The sequence below is a fragment of the Onthophagus taurus genome, chromosome 6, assembly GCF_036711975.1.
Source record: "Onthophagus taurus isolate NC chromosome 6, IU_Otau_3.0, whole genome shotgun sequence".
In the NCBI taxonomy this organism is placed as follows: domain Eukaryota; kingdom Metazoa; phylum Arthropoda; class Insecta; order Coleoptera; family Scarabaeidae; genus Onthophagus; species Onthophagus taurus.
In genome coordinates this window covers 13,178,348-13,195,836 of record NC_091971.1, presented here as the reverse complement: position 1 = coordinate 13,195,836, position 17,489 = coordinate 13,178,348, and the positions used below count along the sequence as shown (strand labels likewise).

The window sequence follows — 17,489 nt, the reverse complement described above, 5'->3', positions numbered from 1 at the left end:
TGCAATTTTCATCGATAATTTTGAGAATTCGCTATAAAATTAATTTCCTGAAGGATCCTTGTGGAAATATCACCAATTATTAAATAAAGTATCCTCTTTTTAATGCAACAAGCCGTTTTGAAAAATCACGTTCAGTTCTTGGGAAATAAATTTTTGAAATGGTTGACAATGTTTTCTAATTTTGCAAATTTCGCCGAGTAAGTTTTAAAAATTCGTATAAAATCTATTTCTTGGAATATGAGTTTAAAAATTTCTCAAAGTGTTAATAAAAGTGTCCTCTTTCCAATGTACCAACCCGTTTTGAAAAATAATTTTTAGTTTTTGAGAAAACAATATTTGAATTTTTAATCAAATTTTCGATGTTGCAATTTTTATCGACAATTTTCAAAATTCGCTATAAAATTAATTTCTTGAAGGATCCTTGTGGAAATATCACCAATTATTAAATAAAGTATCCTCTTTTTAATGCAACAAGCCGTTTTGAAAAATCACGTTCAGTTCTTGGGAAATACATTTTTGAAATGATTGACAATGTTTTCTAATATTGCAAATTTCGCCGATTAAGTTTTAAAAATTCGTATAAAATCTATTTCTTGGAATATGAGTTTAAAAATTTCTCAAAGTGTTAATAAAAGTGTCCTCTTTCCAATGAACCAACCCGTTTTGAAAAATAATTTTTAGTTTTTGAGAAAACAATGTTTGAATTTTTAATCAAATTTTCGATGTTGCAATTTTCATCGACAATTTTCAAAATTCGCTATAAAATTAATTTCCTGAAGGATCCTTGTGGAAATATCACCAATTATTAAATAAAGTATCCTCTTTTTAATGCAACAAGCCGTTTTGAAAAATCACGTTCAGTTCTTGGGAAATAAATTTTTGAAATGATTGACAACGTTTTCTAATTTTGCAAATTTCGCCGATTCAGTTTTAAAAATTCGTATAAAATCTATTTCTTAGAATATTAGTTTAAAAATTTCTCAAAGTGTTAATAAAAGTGTCCTCTTTCCAATGAACCAACCCGTTTTGAAAAATAATTTTTAGTTTTTGAGAAAACAATATTTGAATTTTTAATCAAATTTTCGATGTTGCAATTTTCATCGACAATTTTCAAAATTCCCTATAAAATTAATTTCCTGAAGGATCCTTGTGGAAATATCACCAATTATTAAATAAAGTATCCTCTTTTTAATGCAACAAGCCGTTTTGAAAAATCACGTTCAGTTCTTGAGAAATAAATTTTTGAAATGATTGACAATGTTTTCTAATTTTGCAAATTTCGCCGATTAAGTTTTAAAAATTCGTATAAAATCTATTTCTTGGAATATGAGTTTAAAAATTTCTCAAAGTGTTAATAAAAGTGTCCTCTTTCCAATGTACCAACCCGTTTTGAAAAATAATTTTTAGTTTTTGAGAAAACAATATTTGAATTTTTAATCAAATTTTCGATGTTGCAATTTTTATCGACAATTTTCAAAATTCGCTATAAAATTAATTTCGTGAAGGATCCTTGTGGAAATATCACCAATTATTAAATAAAGTATCCTCTTTTTAATGCAACAAGCCGTTTTGAAAAATCACGTTCAGTTCTTGGGAAATACATTTTTGAAATGATTGACAACGTTTTCTAATATTGCAAATTTCGCCGATTAAGTTTTAAAAATTCGTATAAAATCTATTTCTTGGAATATGAGTTTAAAAATTTCTCAAAGTGTTAATAAAAGTGTCCTCTTTCCAATGAACCAACCCGTTTTGAAAAATAATTTTTAGTTTTTGAGAAAACAATATTTGAATTTTTAATCAAATTTTCGATGTTGCAATTTTCATCGACAATTTTCAAAATTCGCTATAAAATTAATTTCCTGAAGGATCCTTGTGGAAATATCACCAATTATTAAATAAAGTATCCTCTTTTTAATGCAACAAGCCGTTTTGAAAAATCACGTTCAGTTCTTGGGAAATAAATTTTTGAAATGATTGACAACGTTTTCTAATTTTGCAAATTTCGCCGATTCAGTTTTAAAAATTCGTATAAAATCTATTTCTTAGAATATTAGTTTAAAAATTTCTCAAAGTGTTAATAAAAGTGTCCTCTTTCCAATGAACCAACCCGTTTTGAAAAATAATTTTTAGTTTTTGAGAAAACAATATTTGAATTTTTAATCAAATTTTCGATGTTGCAATTTTCATCGACAATTTTCAAAATTCCCTATAAAATTAATTTCCTGAAGGATCCTTGTGGAAATATCACCAATTATTAAATAAAGTATCCTCTTTTTAATGCAACAAGCCGTTTTGAAAAATCACGTTCAGTTCTTGAGAAATAAATTTTTGAAATGATTGACAATGTTTTCTAATTTTGCAAATTTCGCCGATTAAGTTTTAAAAATTCGTATAAAATCTATTTCTTGGAATATGAGTTTAAAAATTTCTCAAAGTGTTAATAAAAGTGTCCTCTTTCCAATGTACCAACCCGTTTTGAAAAATAATTTTTAGTTTTTGAGAAAACAATATTTGAATTTTTAATCAAATTTTCGATGTTGCAATTTTTATCGACAATTTTCAAAATTCGCTATAAAATTAATTTCTTGAAGGATCCTTGTGGAAATATCACCAATTATTAAATAAAGTATCCTCTTTTTAATGCAACAAGCCGTTTTGAAAAATCACGTTCAGTTCTTGGGAAATAAATTTTTGAAATGATTGACAATGTTTTCTAATTTTGCAAATTTCGCCGATTAAGTTTTAAAAATTCGTATAAAATCTATTTCTTAGAATATTAGTTTAAAAATTTCTCAAAGTGTTAATAAAAGTGTCCTCTTTCCAATGAACCAACCCGTTTTGAAAAATAATTTTTAGTTTTTGAGAAAACAATATTTGAATTTTTAATCAAATTTTCGATGTTGCAATTTTCATCGACAATTTTCAAAATTCGCTATAAAATTAATTTCTTGAAGGATCCTTGTGGAAATATCACCAAGTATTAATTAAAGTATCCTCTTTTTAATGCAACAAGCCGTTTTGAAAAATCACTTTTAATTCTTGAGAAATAAATTTTTGAAATGAGCAACATAATCAAGTTTTATTGAAGAGTATAATTCTGTAATCTTATAATAACTTTTTTGTTTTTTCAGGCATTCTGGTCAAATACTTTATAGGATATAATTTTATTTTGTTTAAAAGATATTACAATCAACTTGAAGTAATGAAACATGAAAAAGATGAAATTAAAGAAAAAAAAAATTACTCGGTATGTATCGTTTATTTACTCACAAATTTTATATACAAAAATACATATGTTTGGGTTTCTTTCAATTGATTTGCAAACACCACAAAGTGATTTTGAAACAATTGAAATAGTTATTGGCACGTTTCGGCCTGCAAGTTATTTAAATACAACCTAATTGGTTAGCCTTACATTAAAAGTATTATTTACGTCTATCTAAAACGACTTAAAAGAAACACTCTCCGATTTTTCATACCAATAAAGGAGCAACAATTTAAATAAGAAAATAAAAGTATAGAAAATAACGTAAAAAATTACGTTTTTACGTAATCATTTTCAACTTTAGTAGTATAATTTACCAGATAGAAATAAAAATTCACAACCATCCTTGCTCACTTCCTCACAAAAAGACAAAAAGAATACAAGCAATATAGTGATTTAAGAAGGATTAGTGTCCAAGAGGTGGCCTAATTAACCTCCTCCTTCCCGCAATTAGCTTATTTAACCCTTTAGGTTCCTCCGTGGTTGAACTCGGCGCTGGTGCTTCAGTTTCTTCGTTATTTTCTGAAGCAACATCAGTCGCGGGGGCTTCTTCCGGTGCTTCGGTGGAGGGTTCAGGAGCTGCAGTTGTTTTCCTTCTAGCCAATAAAGGATTTACCCTCTTTACTTGAACCGGTGATGTCCCAGCGGCTTTCGGCTTAGCAGATATGTTAATTCTTTGTCTATTTTTGAGTCTATTTAGAGGGTTATTGTCTTGTGGGGGTTGTTCTGGTTGTTCCTTTGGTTGTTCTTCTTCTTGTTTCGGTGCTTCTTCGTTTACTTCTTGTTCAGCTGGGGCTGATTCGGTTGTCGTTGTTGTTGTGGTAACCCCTCCAAGTCGCCCTCTAGCCAAATTAATTCTAGGCCCCGGGCGTAAAGGACGAACAGCTCCACCTACTTTAGGTCTACTTCTGATGGTTGTTGATGTTTGGGATTCTTCTTGGTTTGATTCTTCCGGCGCGGCTGTTGATGCGGGAGTTCGAGATCTCGTTCTTAATTTGTTTAATGAATTTGATGGGCGAGGTCTTAAAGATGCTCTGGTGGTTGTTGCGGAATTATCGGATTCTTCACCGCCGGAGGGAGCCGGAGTTGTGCGAGTTCGAGATCGCGAAGCTCCGAATCTTCCACGAGTTGCTGGTTTGCTTTGGGTTGATTTTGTTTCTTCTTTAGCGGGTTCTTCAGCTGGTTGGGCGGTGCTTCTGGTACTAGAGGGGCGTCTTCCAAAACTCGGTCTTCCACCGAATTTCTTTGGTTTATCTTGGTCTGAGTTTGGGGATGAGGTGGATGTTGCGACGGATTTTCCACCTCCGATTTTAGCGCGGTTTTTAAAACGACCTCTTCCAAAAGCTGGTTCTGGGGGTGGTGTTGTCGTTGTTGTTGTTGTCGTCGTGGTAGGTGCTGGAGTTGTCGTGGTTGTTGTGGTCGTTGTAGTCGTGGTGGTTGTTGTTGTGGTTGTCGAAGGAGTTGTTTCTTCTTCGGTTGTTAATTCTAAAGTGGTTGGTTCTTCTTTTTCTTCTTGTTGCGTTGTTAAATCTTCTTCGTACGCCTATCAAAAACAATTTCATAAGAATTTAAACACTTCAAAATCAAATTTTTTACCCCTTCTTCTCCCAACATCTTCTGGGTGCCTTGACTTATTGCGTATAAATCTAAAACAGCCTTTTTCATCCCCGACATAGGAGTAGTTGCTTCTTCATCTTCGGTGGATAAAAATGATTCTTCTTTAGCTTCTTCTTTTTTGACGTCTTTTGGTTCATTATCTTCCTATTAAGAATAAGAAATAATTAGTAAAAAATCCTAATTATGAAATAAATTGTGTTATTTGTTTGTTGTTTTTTTAAATAAATTTCCATCAGAATAAAGAAAATCGAAAGTTATTATTACGATTAGTAGAAGTAAATGGAGAGTAAAAAAACGAAACAGACAAAGAAGTGGGAAGAAAAAAAAACCTTTAAAAGAAGAGGGGAACTTACAAGAGAAGGTTCTCTTTCATTGGGCGTAGCCCCTAAGAATCTTACTGGACCAGCGGGTAGGTCCGAGGGGAAAGAAGGTCCACCAGCAGGTGGTTCCCCGGTATTTGGGTGTGTGTTAAAGGTGGCGCTATCAATTATGTCTAAACTTGGTCGTCTGATGCTTGACCTTGTTCTTCCGCGCGATTCCTAACAAATCAATTTGCTATTAATAATCATTGGAGAACCTTCTATGGTTTTAAGGTGTAACTTATTTGTGTAACCATGAAGTCGAAAAGCCTTCAAACTTACCTGCGATTCTTCAGAACTATTATCAACTTCAACTCTTCCTCGAGTACGTCCCCTCGAAGCGGGTGTCTTAACTTCTTCATCTTCCTCCCCACTTGGAGTTGTGTTTAAATTCCTTCCTCTCGGCGGAAATCTTGTATTAACCGGCAACCTTTCTTCATCAACAATGTCTTCAGTATCCAATTGCTTCGTTCTTCCTCTAGATGGGACGATTTCGTTGACATCGGCCGATTTCGTTTTATCTTTACCCCTTGATATTTCATTTCTCGCCGGACCATCGTGTCCGTTGCTTACTTTCGGGTCTTTCTCGTTGCTATCATCGTCGTAGTAATAATAAACGTACTCGTATTCGTATTCTTGGCCATTGGGGCCTTGTTTGATTTTAATTCTGCTTTGTTTCTTATCACTTCCGCTTCCTAAGAAGATAGTATCCTCATCTACTTTAACTGGGGCAAAACCCGTCGTTAAAATGGGATGTGATGTGGTTGGATTCGCTTCTGGGATAGCTTCTTTTTTGGTTCTTTTTCGATTTGGGGGTGATTTTGGTGTAGTTTTTGTTTTTGATGTGGTCGTTTCGGTTTTTAATTGGCTTTTATATTTTTCTAAAAGTTTGCTGACGTCTAATTTGATAGCTCCGGCTGGGGCTGGAGCGGCTGCGTCTGCTGGGTTTGCTTCTCTTTTGCTGATAATCTTTTTGATTTCGGCTTCGTCTTCATCGGGGAGTACTTTAAGACCGCTTGGTCGTTTGTGGGATGTTTCAAAGTGTTGGTACTTTTTGGGTTCTTTGCTTTTGGTTTCTGAATGCGATCGTCTTAATAAAACGTATTCTTGACCCGGTTTTGGTTTGGTTAGAACTTCTACTTCCGCTGTGGTTATTGATATTAAAATTGATACGAGGAATAGGGTTCTGAAAAAAATGAGGAATTTAAAAAAAATTCTTTTACATAAAACTTGAAAAACCCGTTTCAGATGATTACATAATAGTTCTTTACGATTTATTAGAAAGTCGCTTACGGTATTTATTACCTCCTACAATTACGCAAGGTGATAACAGTTAAAATAATAAATTTTTATGATTTATTTAATAATTTAAAAAATTTTGATTGTCCCTGTAAGTCGAGTTATTGCGTACGAGGTCGATCAAAAGTTACAATTTCCTCGACCTTTAGTTGTCAATGTTAAACCGCGCGTTTTCCGCGATGAAAGTGAATATTTTAAAGACTTTAAAGGTCAGAGGGGAATGCGAAATGTCAATCGAATCTCCGTAAGGGTTACGAAACGATGAAGACGACGGGATCGTCTTCACATTTCCAAACATCCTAGTCTATAAAAGAATTGCATACATAACAGACTAACATTGTTTTTTTTTTGTAGTCATCAAGAAATTCTTTTGGAATTTAATGAGGCGCTCCTTTTTAAAAGTTGTAAAAGCTTCGTGATCTTTCGCGAATTTGGTTGCACAACAAACGACCCGATGATCTTTCGGGATCTCCCCGATTTTCGCTCATCGCTTTTTTAAATTTCAATTCTAGAACGTCTTTTGGCCTCGCAATATGTAAATTGATACTATCGCTTTCACTGGACGAAATTCTCAACGCCATCTAGCCATAAGACGTTGGGCGTGAACGTTCTTCTTGGGTTAAACCAGGTTTGAACGAACGCAGTGAAAGAGAAATTCGTTTCCTCAAGGTCACTATGTGACCTTCCTCTTCGCGACCGGGAGAGAAAGTTTTTTTTTAAAACGAAAAATTTTTCGGAGGCTTGGCCATCAAAATTTCAATACTCCATTTGAATTACGTCACGGTTTTCAATTAATACAACAATTCACTTTATGACCTTGCTCTACCTAGAAATATCTTTAATCTAAATTCTGTAAGGTGTTAAATATAAATTAAAAAATATCTAAGTGGTAAATTGGTGTCAACGTTCTTAACAGATTTAAATTTAAATAAATTCACCTCGTTATGTAAAAGGTAAATAACTTTCCCGTTTATTATGTGTTGCGCGTAGATCTTGTGTGAATCCCAAGAAGATAATAAATGCATTGTTTATTGTCGTTGGTAAAGGTGGCTTCCTGCGAAAGAGGAACTTTGCAATTGTTAAGCTTTGTTTATCGCTTATGTTATATTATTAAAAAATTCTTTATTGTTACTTAAATTTTTTAAGACTTTCACTTCATCATAAAATTATTAAAACATCAAAATTACGAATTAAAATTTAACCGGAAATTTGATTCGCAAAGCGGTTATTTTGATTTCCTTTAAACTTTCGTTTTAAATAATTTCGTGGTCGTTGTGTCAACGAAAATCGATTATATTGTTGTCATTTCGCAATTTAGTCGATTTCGAATCACAAGAAAATCGACCGTCAAAGAACTTTCCTTTTTAGGCATACGCGAGCAAAATGACGCTCCGGGCGTTAGTAAAAGTAAAAACCTTGACTGCGTAAAGTTCAAAACGTCAATCGGGATGACTTGAACCAATTAGCATCCAAAATTCTTTTAATGACGAATTTTTTTATGTTAAAAATGCAATTAAATTTTATTATTTTAGCTTTTAGTAAACAACCGAAAGAGAAAGTTGCTAATTAAATTTTTTAACTCTTAAATAAAAAGAATACATCTCATTTTCTCATTATATTTTACTAGATACATTAATAATTTATGTAGCTTTTTCTCTTTATAAAGAATGTTGAGTCTATACACCTCAAGTGGACGAGTTATTACAAAACATCTAATCGCCGAGAAAAAGTTCTCCATATGTTTCAACTTTATTATTTCCTTGTTCTTGTTTATTTCATTAATTGTAAATAACTTACATGGTTTTGCTTGTTTTAGCCATATTGTCTTGGTTTTGTCTTTGTCTATTCGTTGGAGCGGTTCCGCTCTTTTTGGGCGGTCTTCGTTTCGCACTTCACCAGGGACACAACTAACTAAGAAGTCACAGAGTCAAAGAGGAGAGACACCGCAACCGAGTCCGAGGTTTTAGTTGAAACGACTTTCGCCAGTCGGTTCGGCCGATACTAGCGGCTGGTGCGCGAATCCGATCATATATAAACTGACCGAGCGTTCTCTTCCACCCTGCCCTCAACGATGGTATTAGTGACCCATTTCGTTACACTTAGAATTTTTTTTATGGTTTTACGTCACCGATGTCCAAAATTCTTTTCAAAACCAAGTACAACCTCGTTTGATGTATTCCAAGAAATATATTTTAATCACCAATTAGTTTTACTACAATTTACATGATGAAATGAAAACTTGTTTTAATAGTTATAGTATCATGTTCTTAAACAGTGCTAAAAAGTTCATTGTCAGTTACATTACCAACAAAAATCTTTCAATCCAAAATTAAGCTTGTTTTCTGGCAATTCGCGCAACATTTACAGCATCTTATTAAATATCTATTACTCCCATACACAATACCGGTCCTTTTTCGCTTTTAAATTTTGTTAATGATTCTAAGTATATCTCAATGTTTGCTCCAAATATAGTCGGCTTGAAAAAGATGTTGATGCTTGAATTAGTTCCCATTTTACTTGGAATGGTCCTCAATTACATCCAATATATTCCATTCCGGCCTCTAACTCATTACGAGTATCTCTTAATATTTAGAATAGCTCCCAATTATTTTTGACATTTTCCTTATTTCTGAATTAAAACTCTACTTTAAGCTTTTAAAGCTCCTCAGTGACTCTCTTTGCGTCCCAATGCCTCTTATTGACTATTAACACTTCCCAGTTGCTTTAAATAATATCCCTCTGTCCCAAATTATGGTACACATTTCTCTAAAATTTATGGATTAAGGAAAGTTTCGAGAATTAACGAGTTTCTATCTATTTAATATAATATAATGTAATCTTAATTTAATTAATGAAAGAAACTAGAGTTCTGTTTGTTGAAGGTTAAATCAAACCGATGTTTTGAGGATATGTACGACTCAACGCAAGTTAAAAGGTCATGCTACATAACGCTGGACAAAGCAGAGCCAAAAAGGGGCTGTAAAAGCAAACGGTTCATAACTAAAGTTATGTTTATGGCTGCAGTGGTCAGACCACGCTGTGACAGTGCTAAAAACAGTATTTCAACGGCAGAATAGGACTCTAACCTTTTGTTTATAAAGATCCTCCAAAAGAAACAGCAGGAACCAGGTAGGAGGAACAATGGTGACCAAAAACATTGAGTCTATTAACGCAGCAGAATGCAAAAAGATGATTATCGATAACGTTGTACCAGCCATTAAATCCAAATTGATTGGTTCCAAATTGATGATAATGGATCAAAATAACATAATTCATACCACCATAGTTATCTCAATTTCTTATGCACAAACCAGGGAATCCCACAATATGAAAATTGACATTTATCTAAATAAAATTCTGTTATGACTAAAAAAACTAAAGGTGATAGAGAAAAACGTTTCCTATAAAAATTGATGATAATGAATTAAGATGACATAATCCATAGTCAATGCCACCATAGATATCACCATTTCTTAATCTCAAGCTAGGAATTCTCAAAATATCAAAATTGACAATCATCTGCAAGAAAAATCCGGTAATAAGTAGAAAAGTAAAGGTGATAGAAAAAAACGTTTCCCATAAAAATGAATGATAACGAATTAAGATAACATAATCCATAGTCAATGCCACCATAGATATCATCATTTCTTAGGTTTAAGCCAGGTATTCTCAAAATATCAAAATTGACAATCATCTGCGTTAAATTCTGTTATAAGTAGAAAATTAAAGGTGATAGAGAAAAACGTTTCCCATAAAAATTAATGATAATAATTCAAGATAACATAATCCATAGTCAATGCCACCATAGATACCACCATTTCTTAGGCTCCAGCCAGGAATTCTCAAAATATCAAAATTGACAATCATCTGCGTTAAATTATGTTATAAGTAGAAAATTAAAGGTGATAGAGAAAAACGTTTCCCATAAAAATGAATGATAATGAATTAAGATAACATAATCCATAGTCAATTCCACCATAGTTGTCATCATTTCTTAGGTTCAAGCCAGGAATTCTCAAAATATCAAAATTGACAATCATCTGCGTTAAATTCTGTTATAAGTAAAAAATTAAAGGTGATAGAAAAAAGGTTTCCCATAAAAATTAATGATAATGAATCAAGGTAACATAGTCCATAGTCAATGCCACCATAGTTATCACTCTTTCTTAGGTTCAAGCCAGGAATTCTCAAAATATGAAAATTGACAATCATCTGCGTTAAATTCTGTTATAAGTAGAAAATTAAAGGCAATAGAGAAAAGCGTTTCCCATAAAAATTAATAATAATGAATCAAAATAACATAATCCATAGTCAATGGCACCATAGTTGTCACCACTTCTTAGGTTCAAGCCAGGAATTCTCAAAATATCAAAATTGACAATCATCTGCGTTAAATTATGTTATAAGTAGAAAATTAAAGGTGATAGAGAAAAACGTTTCCCATAAAAATGAATGATAATGAATTAAGATAACATAATCCATAGTCAATTCCACCATAGTTGTCATCATTTCTTAGGTTCAAGCCAGGAATTCTCAAAATATCAAAATTGACAATCATCTGCGTTAAATTCTGTTATAAGTAGAAAATTAAAGGTGATAGAGAAAAACGTTTCCCATAAAAATTAATAATAATAATTCAAGATAACATAATCCATAGTCAATGCCACCATAGATATCACCATTTCTTAGGCTCCAGCCAGGAATTCTCAAAATATCAAAATTGACAATCATCTGCGTTAAATTATGCTATAAGTAGAAAATTAAAGGTGATAGAGAAAAACGTTTCCCATAAAAATGAATGATAATGAATTAAGATAACATAATCCATAGTCAATTCCACCATAGTTGTCATCATTTCTTAGGTTCAAGCCAGGAATTCTCAAAATATGAAAATTGACAATCATCTGCGTTAAATTCTGTTATAAGTAGAAAATTAAAGGCAATAGAGAAAAACGTTTCCCATAAAAATTAATAATAATGAATCAAAATAACATAATCCATAGTCAATGGCACCATAGTTGTCACCACTTCTTAGGTTCAAGCCAGGAATTCTCAAAATATCAAAATTGACAATCATCTGCGTTAAATTATGCTATAAGTAGAAAATTAAAGGTGATAGAGAAAAACGTTTCCCATAAAAATGAATGATAATGAATTAAGATAACATAATCCATAGTCAATTCCACCATAGTTGTCATCATTTCTTAGGTTCAAGCCAGGAATTCTCAAAATATGAAAATTGACAATCATCTGCGTTAAATTCTGTTATAAGTAGAAAATTAAAGGCAATAGAGAAAAACGTTTCCCATAAAAATTAATAATAATGAATCAAAATAACATAATCCATAGTCAATGGCACCATAGTTGTCACCACTTCTTAGGTTCAAGCCAGGAATTCTCAAAATATCAAAATTGACAATCATCTGCGTTAAATTCTGTTATAAGTAGAAAATTAAAGATGATAGAGAAAAAGGTTTGCCATAAAAATTGATGATAATGAATCAAGATAACATAATTCACAACCAATGCTATCATAGATATCACCCTTTCTTAGGTTCAAGCCAAGAATTCTCAAAATATGAAAATTGACAATCATCTGCGTTAAATTCTGTTATAAGTAGAAAATTAAAGGTGATAGAGAAAAACGTTTCCCATAAAAATCAATGATAATTAATCGAGATAACATAATCCATAGTCAATGCCACGATAGATATCACCATTTCTTAGGTTCAAGCTAAGAATTCTCAAAATATCAAAATCGCCAGCAAACATTAATAGATTGTGTTAAAAGTGCCTTCGACGCATTAACTAAAAAAAAGTTAGATAACGTATTCACGACACTACAAAAGTGCATGGAGTCAACCATGATGGCATAAAATTGAATAAATTTGAATCTCAGCGTGGTACGAAAGTTGTAGCAAATCGTATTCTTAACAAAATTGTTCTCTTACGCTTTTACTCTCAGACGCATAGATATCGAGAAAAATATGAAAATTCATGAATAAAGAAAAGCTTCGCTATGAAGGGCGTTTACATTGAACCAGGTGAATTGTGTTTAAATGTGTAAACTTTTCATTAATGTATGTTTAAATTAAGTTATAAATTGAATTACTAATTTTACAAATACAATAGAGCAGTTTCCAAAGTGTTGTATACCATAATTTGAGACAAATTGTAAAGAGAAATGTATACCATAATTTGGAACAGAGGGCAATCAATTGCTTAATTCAGAATTCATAAAACGTTGTTCTGCCACCATACCATAAAATGTTTAAACATTAACAAGAATGCGCACTAACTGTAATAAATCGTCTCTTTAGATCATTAATTTGCAATTTACATGTTTAAATCAAATCTTTCTTATGCAAAGCCATTTTTACAAACGTGAAGGTCACTGCTGCTCATGTAAATAATTTAGCATGCATTTTGTAAATGTTATTGTTGATGCACTGTCCAAACAAGTGGACGTTCATTAGCGAGGGGAGGAAATTGTTTTACTTGTCAGTTTAATTACATTTCATCGACATCCATGACTTGCTTTACTTTCTGATGGCGCTACAGAATAAGCTGCGTTATTTTTTAGAACTTGTAACTTTGGTATTAACAACAATAGAAACTTGATCAAAAAATATTAATTTCTTATGTTACATATGTTCCTTATGTTTAAACTTAATTTCTTTTGTCGGTGCACCCCACATCAAGCTTCAAAGTGTAGGAAGAAAACACGCTTTAGCGTTATTCACAATTGCTGAAATTGAAGAATGCCAAAATGGGGAAGGCACCTACCGAAATGTTGACTGAGGTAGACCTTTCAAATAAAAAAAATTATTATTATTATTATTAAAATTATTCAAATTGAGCAATACGTTCAAAAGTTATTGCAGTTTGAAACTGGTCATTATTTTAGGTGATAGATTGACTGTGATCGCAGCAAATAATGTTTGTCCATGGGTGGAGGTCTAGATAAAAGATGTTGTTAAGAAGGATAATCACTGAACGCATATCTGTTTGGCGTACATCTTGGACGATGACGAAGATGCTTCTTTTCTCACTGAATAGTTTAGGTTGACCAGGTAGTTTAAGCTCTGGGATTGCAAAGAAAACGCCAGGCACTAATATTGGAGTGGGAAGAACTCTGGAAAGATTGAGATCGACAGTGGAGGTTCCAATTGATAATGGGTAGATGAACGATTTACTGCTTGGAGAGACTCAGGTAGAACAATAATCTTAATTCCGTCTGAAGCTCCAGTTCAAGATTTGCTGGGATTAGAACTGCTGGTAAGATATTCACTCAAACCTAGTTGCGAGAGTTAACGAAAGAGCGAGTTTCTATCGCCTAGATAGCAAATGTATGGTTAGTCAATGCCGTACACATTAGTGGACTCATAATAATGCTTTTCTATCTTAATGCTTTTCAAAGTATATACAGGGTGACTCAAAAAACCGCTGACGGACTTCTAGATTAAATAATACATGAAAAATTAAAATGAATAATCTTAACCCCTTGCCTACCAGAACTAAATTTTATAAAACGTCATTTATCACCCAGCGGTACTTTTAAGTCCCACCAAGTCCCACTTAAATTCTAATAATCCCGTTAGCTTTGATTAGCTGAACGTATGTATACATATTTTGCGAGACTTTTAAGTAATGGTGATTGACAAAGGGTTATACATGGAAAAATGTGGAAAATCGTAAATTAAAAAACATAGTACCGGTTCATGTTCAGTAATTTTTCATTTTGCATAGTGTGCTTCTTTAGTTATATGTACAGGGTGGGCAAATTTGGGTGTTATTATAGGGTCTCTCAGAAACTATAAGAGATACGAAAAAAGTAGGTGCCATGTCCCGGTCTCTTTTTTTGAGACTAATCCAATCCTGTAAACACCAAACCTCTATCTTCTTTTGTTTTTAAGTTATAGCAAAAAAGTCAAATTTTCGTGATTTCAAAAAAATGCTCATATTTCGTTTATTTTTCAAATTAGAGAAATGGGGTTGATACGTTCTTAAGGCACTTTTTTAAGTAGAATAATATACAGTGTGATTCAAAAAACCGCTGACAAACTTCTAGAGTAGATAATATATGAAAAATTAAGATGAATAATCTTAATATACATGGGGTCGCAAATGCCTCCTTAACGAGATATAGCGGGTCAAAGTTTCTTTAAAATTAAACATTATCTGCAAAATATTGTCTACGCCATTGCTAATTTTGTCAAACGGGCAGTATTTTCGTGTAAAGTGATCAATTATCTATCACTTGGTCTCTTACAAAACTTTGATTAAAGCAACAGTTTTTGATTGGATTGACAAATTTTCTACAAACGTGTTTTTCTTAAAAACTATTGCTTTGATCAAAGTTTTGTAAGAGACCAATTGATAGATAATTATGTTTTGTAAGAGACCAATCTATCAATTGGTACTTAAGAACTTACTCTACTTAAGAACTGAAGTCATTTACGTACTCTAACAACAACTTCCTACAAAGCTGAGATATCTCATCCCACTCCAGAGACACTTGGCAGGGAGTTTTAAGTGAAACACCCTATATACAGACTCCCGACACTATCTTTATAATGATTTGGTATGGTGTAATGGCTCTAGTAGATAATTGCTAGGGAACATTAAACTTATTGAGCTTTAATAACATAATTACTCCGATCTGGGTATTTGGGCTAGTTAAAGTTAGTTGTTAATCAATGCCCGCCAGACCAGAACTTAGTTATGGTGTATCGTTTGCGATGGCCAAGAAATGAACTGGAAGGTCTACTCTAGTAAGAAGAATTGGTGTTCTCTGTGGCATAATTAATTCTTGTGGCATAAAACACGTCAAGAAGTTTATTAGCAGACATTTGAACACTGGGCTTGTCATTTTGCAATAAAATAGAGTTCCATTAAACATTCGTCATTTCGTCTACAGAAAATGGACCACTTATTAAATAAAATTCCAAAAATTCATGTCTAGCTTGTCTATAAGGAAGCAATCACATTCAGGATAGACTTAAAGAAAATGTTAATTAACACATCTGGGTGTCATTTCGTTATGATATGATAAACTCTTACCTTCTAGTAGGTTAAATGATCCAATATTGGAACCTTACGGATGTTTAAGACTTCAAATATTTCACTGACTTAGGTTCGGTTGTACCACCTCCCGATAAACTATCTAACGGATAATTACCATGGATACAGCGGTTTTAAGCGCTCTCATTGGCTAAGTGCGCCAATTTATCTATCGGATAAATTTATCGGGAGTTGGTACAACCGGCCCTTAGAGACATAGATATATTTAAAATCAAGGCCAACAATAACCGTCAAAATTTTCATACTCTAAACTTCAAGTACCAGCTAGTATTTAGTCATCAAATCTTACAGATGCTAAATTTATGTTTTGCGTAGAAGATATAAGAAATCTCTATAAGAATGTCTTGTTAACCAACGTTTAAGGATGGATATGGTGACAGATTCTTCAGCATAAAAGGCTGAACAAAAGGTTTATTACATTCCTTTTAGATAATTGGTTTTAGTGGAATGGCAACATAATTTTTTGGATATGAACCTCAGATTAATCAACGTGGTTGTCATAGAAGCAGAAGAGTTGGCATAAACAGGTATTGTTTAAAGCACCACAAAAGATTTTTGCACATCAATATTCATACATAACCAACAAAATTTCAATAAATTCCTGGAATCAATATAAAAACTTGTAGAAATTTGCAAAAACCGCGTTTTTTTGTTGATAATAAAGGCTTTTCAATCGAACTGTAATAATAAGAAGCTCTCCATCCTTGACATTTTGATTATAATGTCGCTTATGTAGGTATGCGGTTTTTTGAATTAGTAAGAATGATGAGAAAGATTTTTTATCTCGATTCTAAATGGTATAAGTTCAAACAGTTTGTTTATAGTGAATAATTATCGCTAAATACAAGAACAAAAGGGAACCTAACACGTTGTATTCACCTCAAGGACGTCTCGTTCACTTTCTTCAGATCGTTATTTTTGTATAAAGTTAAAAGAGAAGGCGACCGCATCGTTATTATTCAGATTGCGCACAAATGCGTTAGTAGACGAAGACGACTATTTTTTCTTTTTTTCAAATCAAATACGATCCTTGCATGGAAATTAACAATCGTTTCCCTTTTATTGTAATATTTTATTTTTTGAAACGATTTTTATGCAAGACAAGGTTAAATTTAAAATTTTAATGGTAAAAAAATGAATCAACCAAAAATAGGTTGTTATTGAGGATTTTCCCAAAGAAAGAAATTGTAACCTAGGAAGGTCGTGCCGAACGTGTTTTTTTCAACATCGTCGAGGTATACAGCCTCCATCAAGGCCCAAAATAAAATGGAAAAAAGAAATAAAATAAATGGAAGCTAATGAGAGACAACGCGACAAGAATGAGACAAGAGAAATCGGCCGAGACAGCAGCAGCTCGTTGAACGGGGCGCTCTTGGGATTTGTTATGCAAGAATTCTTCGTTTAACACACCCAGCATACTCAGAGAGCATTGTCGAGCTGCTATTCGCATTTTTTTAAAACGCCTAACTTAACCTTGGTTCGGGTTCTCGACGAGAATTCTACAGAATATAAAACGAATTGAAAACTAGTTTATCGATATTCTCCATCTGCGGTTCTTGTTGCAATTTTATGTTACTGATGAAGCAGAAAAATTCGAAGAGGAACTTTCGAAGCCGCGAACACTCAGTTCCTGGTCAAGGATCTTCTCTAAAACTTTCTATGTGGATTCGCTATTAGCAACGGAAATAATTAAGCAATTAGCAATTTATTGTTTTAATATTAATTAAATATAAAAGAAAAAAAATTATTTCTATTTGCCAAGATAGTTTTAAATAATGAGACAAAATTATTTGACACAGATATTTTAAAACGTTACAGTTGCAAAAGCTAATTGGTTACAAATGGTAATAATTGGATGTTGT

At 32.7% G+C, this 17,489-nt stretch overlaps 1 protein-coding gene across 2 annotated transcripts; it reads right to left on the bottom strand.

The window, feature by feature from the left end:
* Positions 1–3,243: 3,243 nt before the first annotated feature.
* On the bottom strand, positions 3,244–8,604 carry LOC111419617 (enolase-phosphatase E1). Of its 2 annotated transcripts, XM_023052443.2 has the most exons (5): positions 8,341–8,604; positions 5,527–6,430; positions 5,239–5,424; positions 4,865–5,029; positions 3,244–4,811 (listed from the first exon to the last, which is right to left on the bottom strand). In XM_023052443.2, the coding sequence occupies exons 1-5, from the start codon at positions 8,361–8,363 to the stop codon at positions 3,675–3,677; spliced, it is 2,415 nt and encodes an 804-aa protein (XP_022908211.2). In that variant the 5' UTR covers positions 8,364–8,604; the 3' UTR covers positions 3,244–3,674. The 2 variants fall into 2 exon arrangements, with proteins under 2 accessions (XP_022908211.2, XP_022908212.2); XM_023052444.2 differs by lacking the exon at positions 5,239–5,424.
* Positions 8,605–17,489: the final 8,885 nt, after the last annotated feature.

Coding starts and splice junctions, on each gene's coding strand:
- LOC111419617 (XM_023052443.2), bottom strand. CDS start 8,363: ATGGCTAAAACAAGCAAAACCAT. Junction 5,425..5,526: donor ATAGTTCTGAAGAATCGCAG/GTAAGTTTGAAG, acceptor TTGATTTGTTAG/GAATCGCGCGGAAGAACAAG. Junction 4,812..4,864: donor AGATGTTGGGAGAAGAAGGG/GTAAAAAATTTG, acceptor TGTTTTTGATAG/GCGTACGAAGAAGATTTAAC.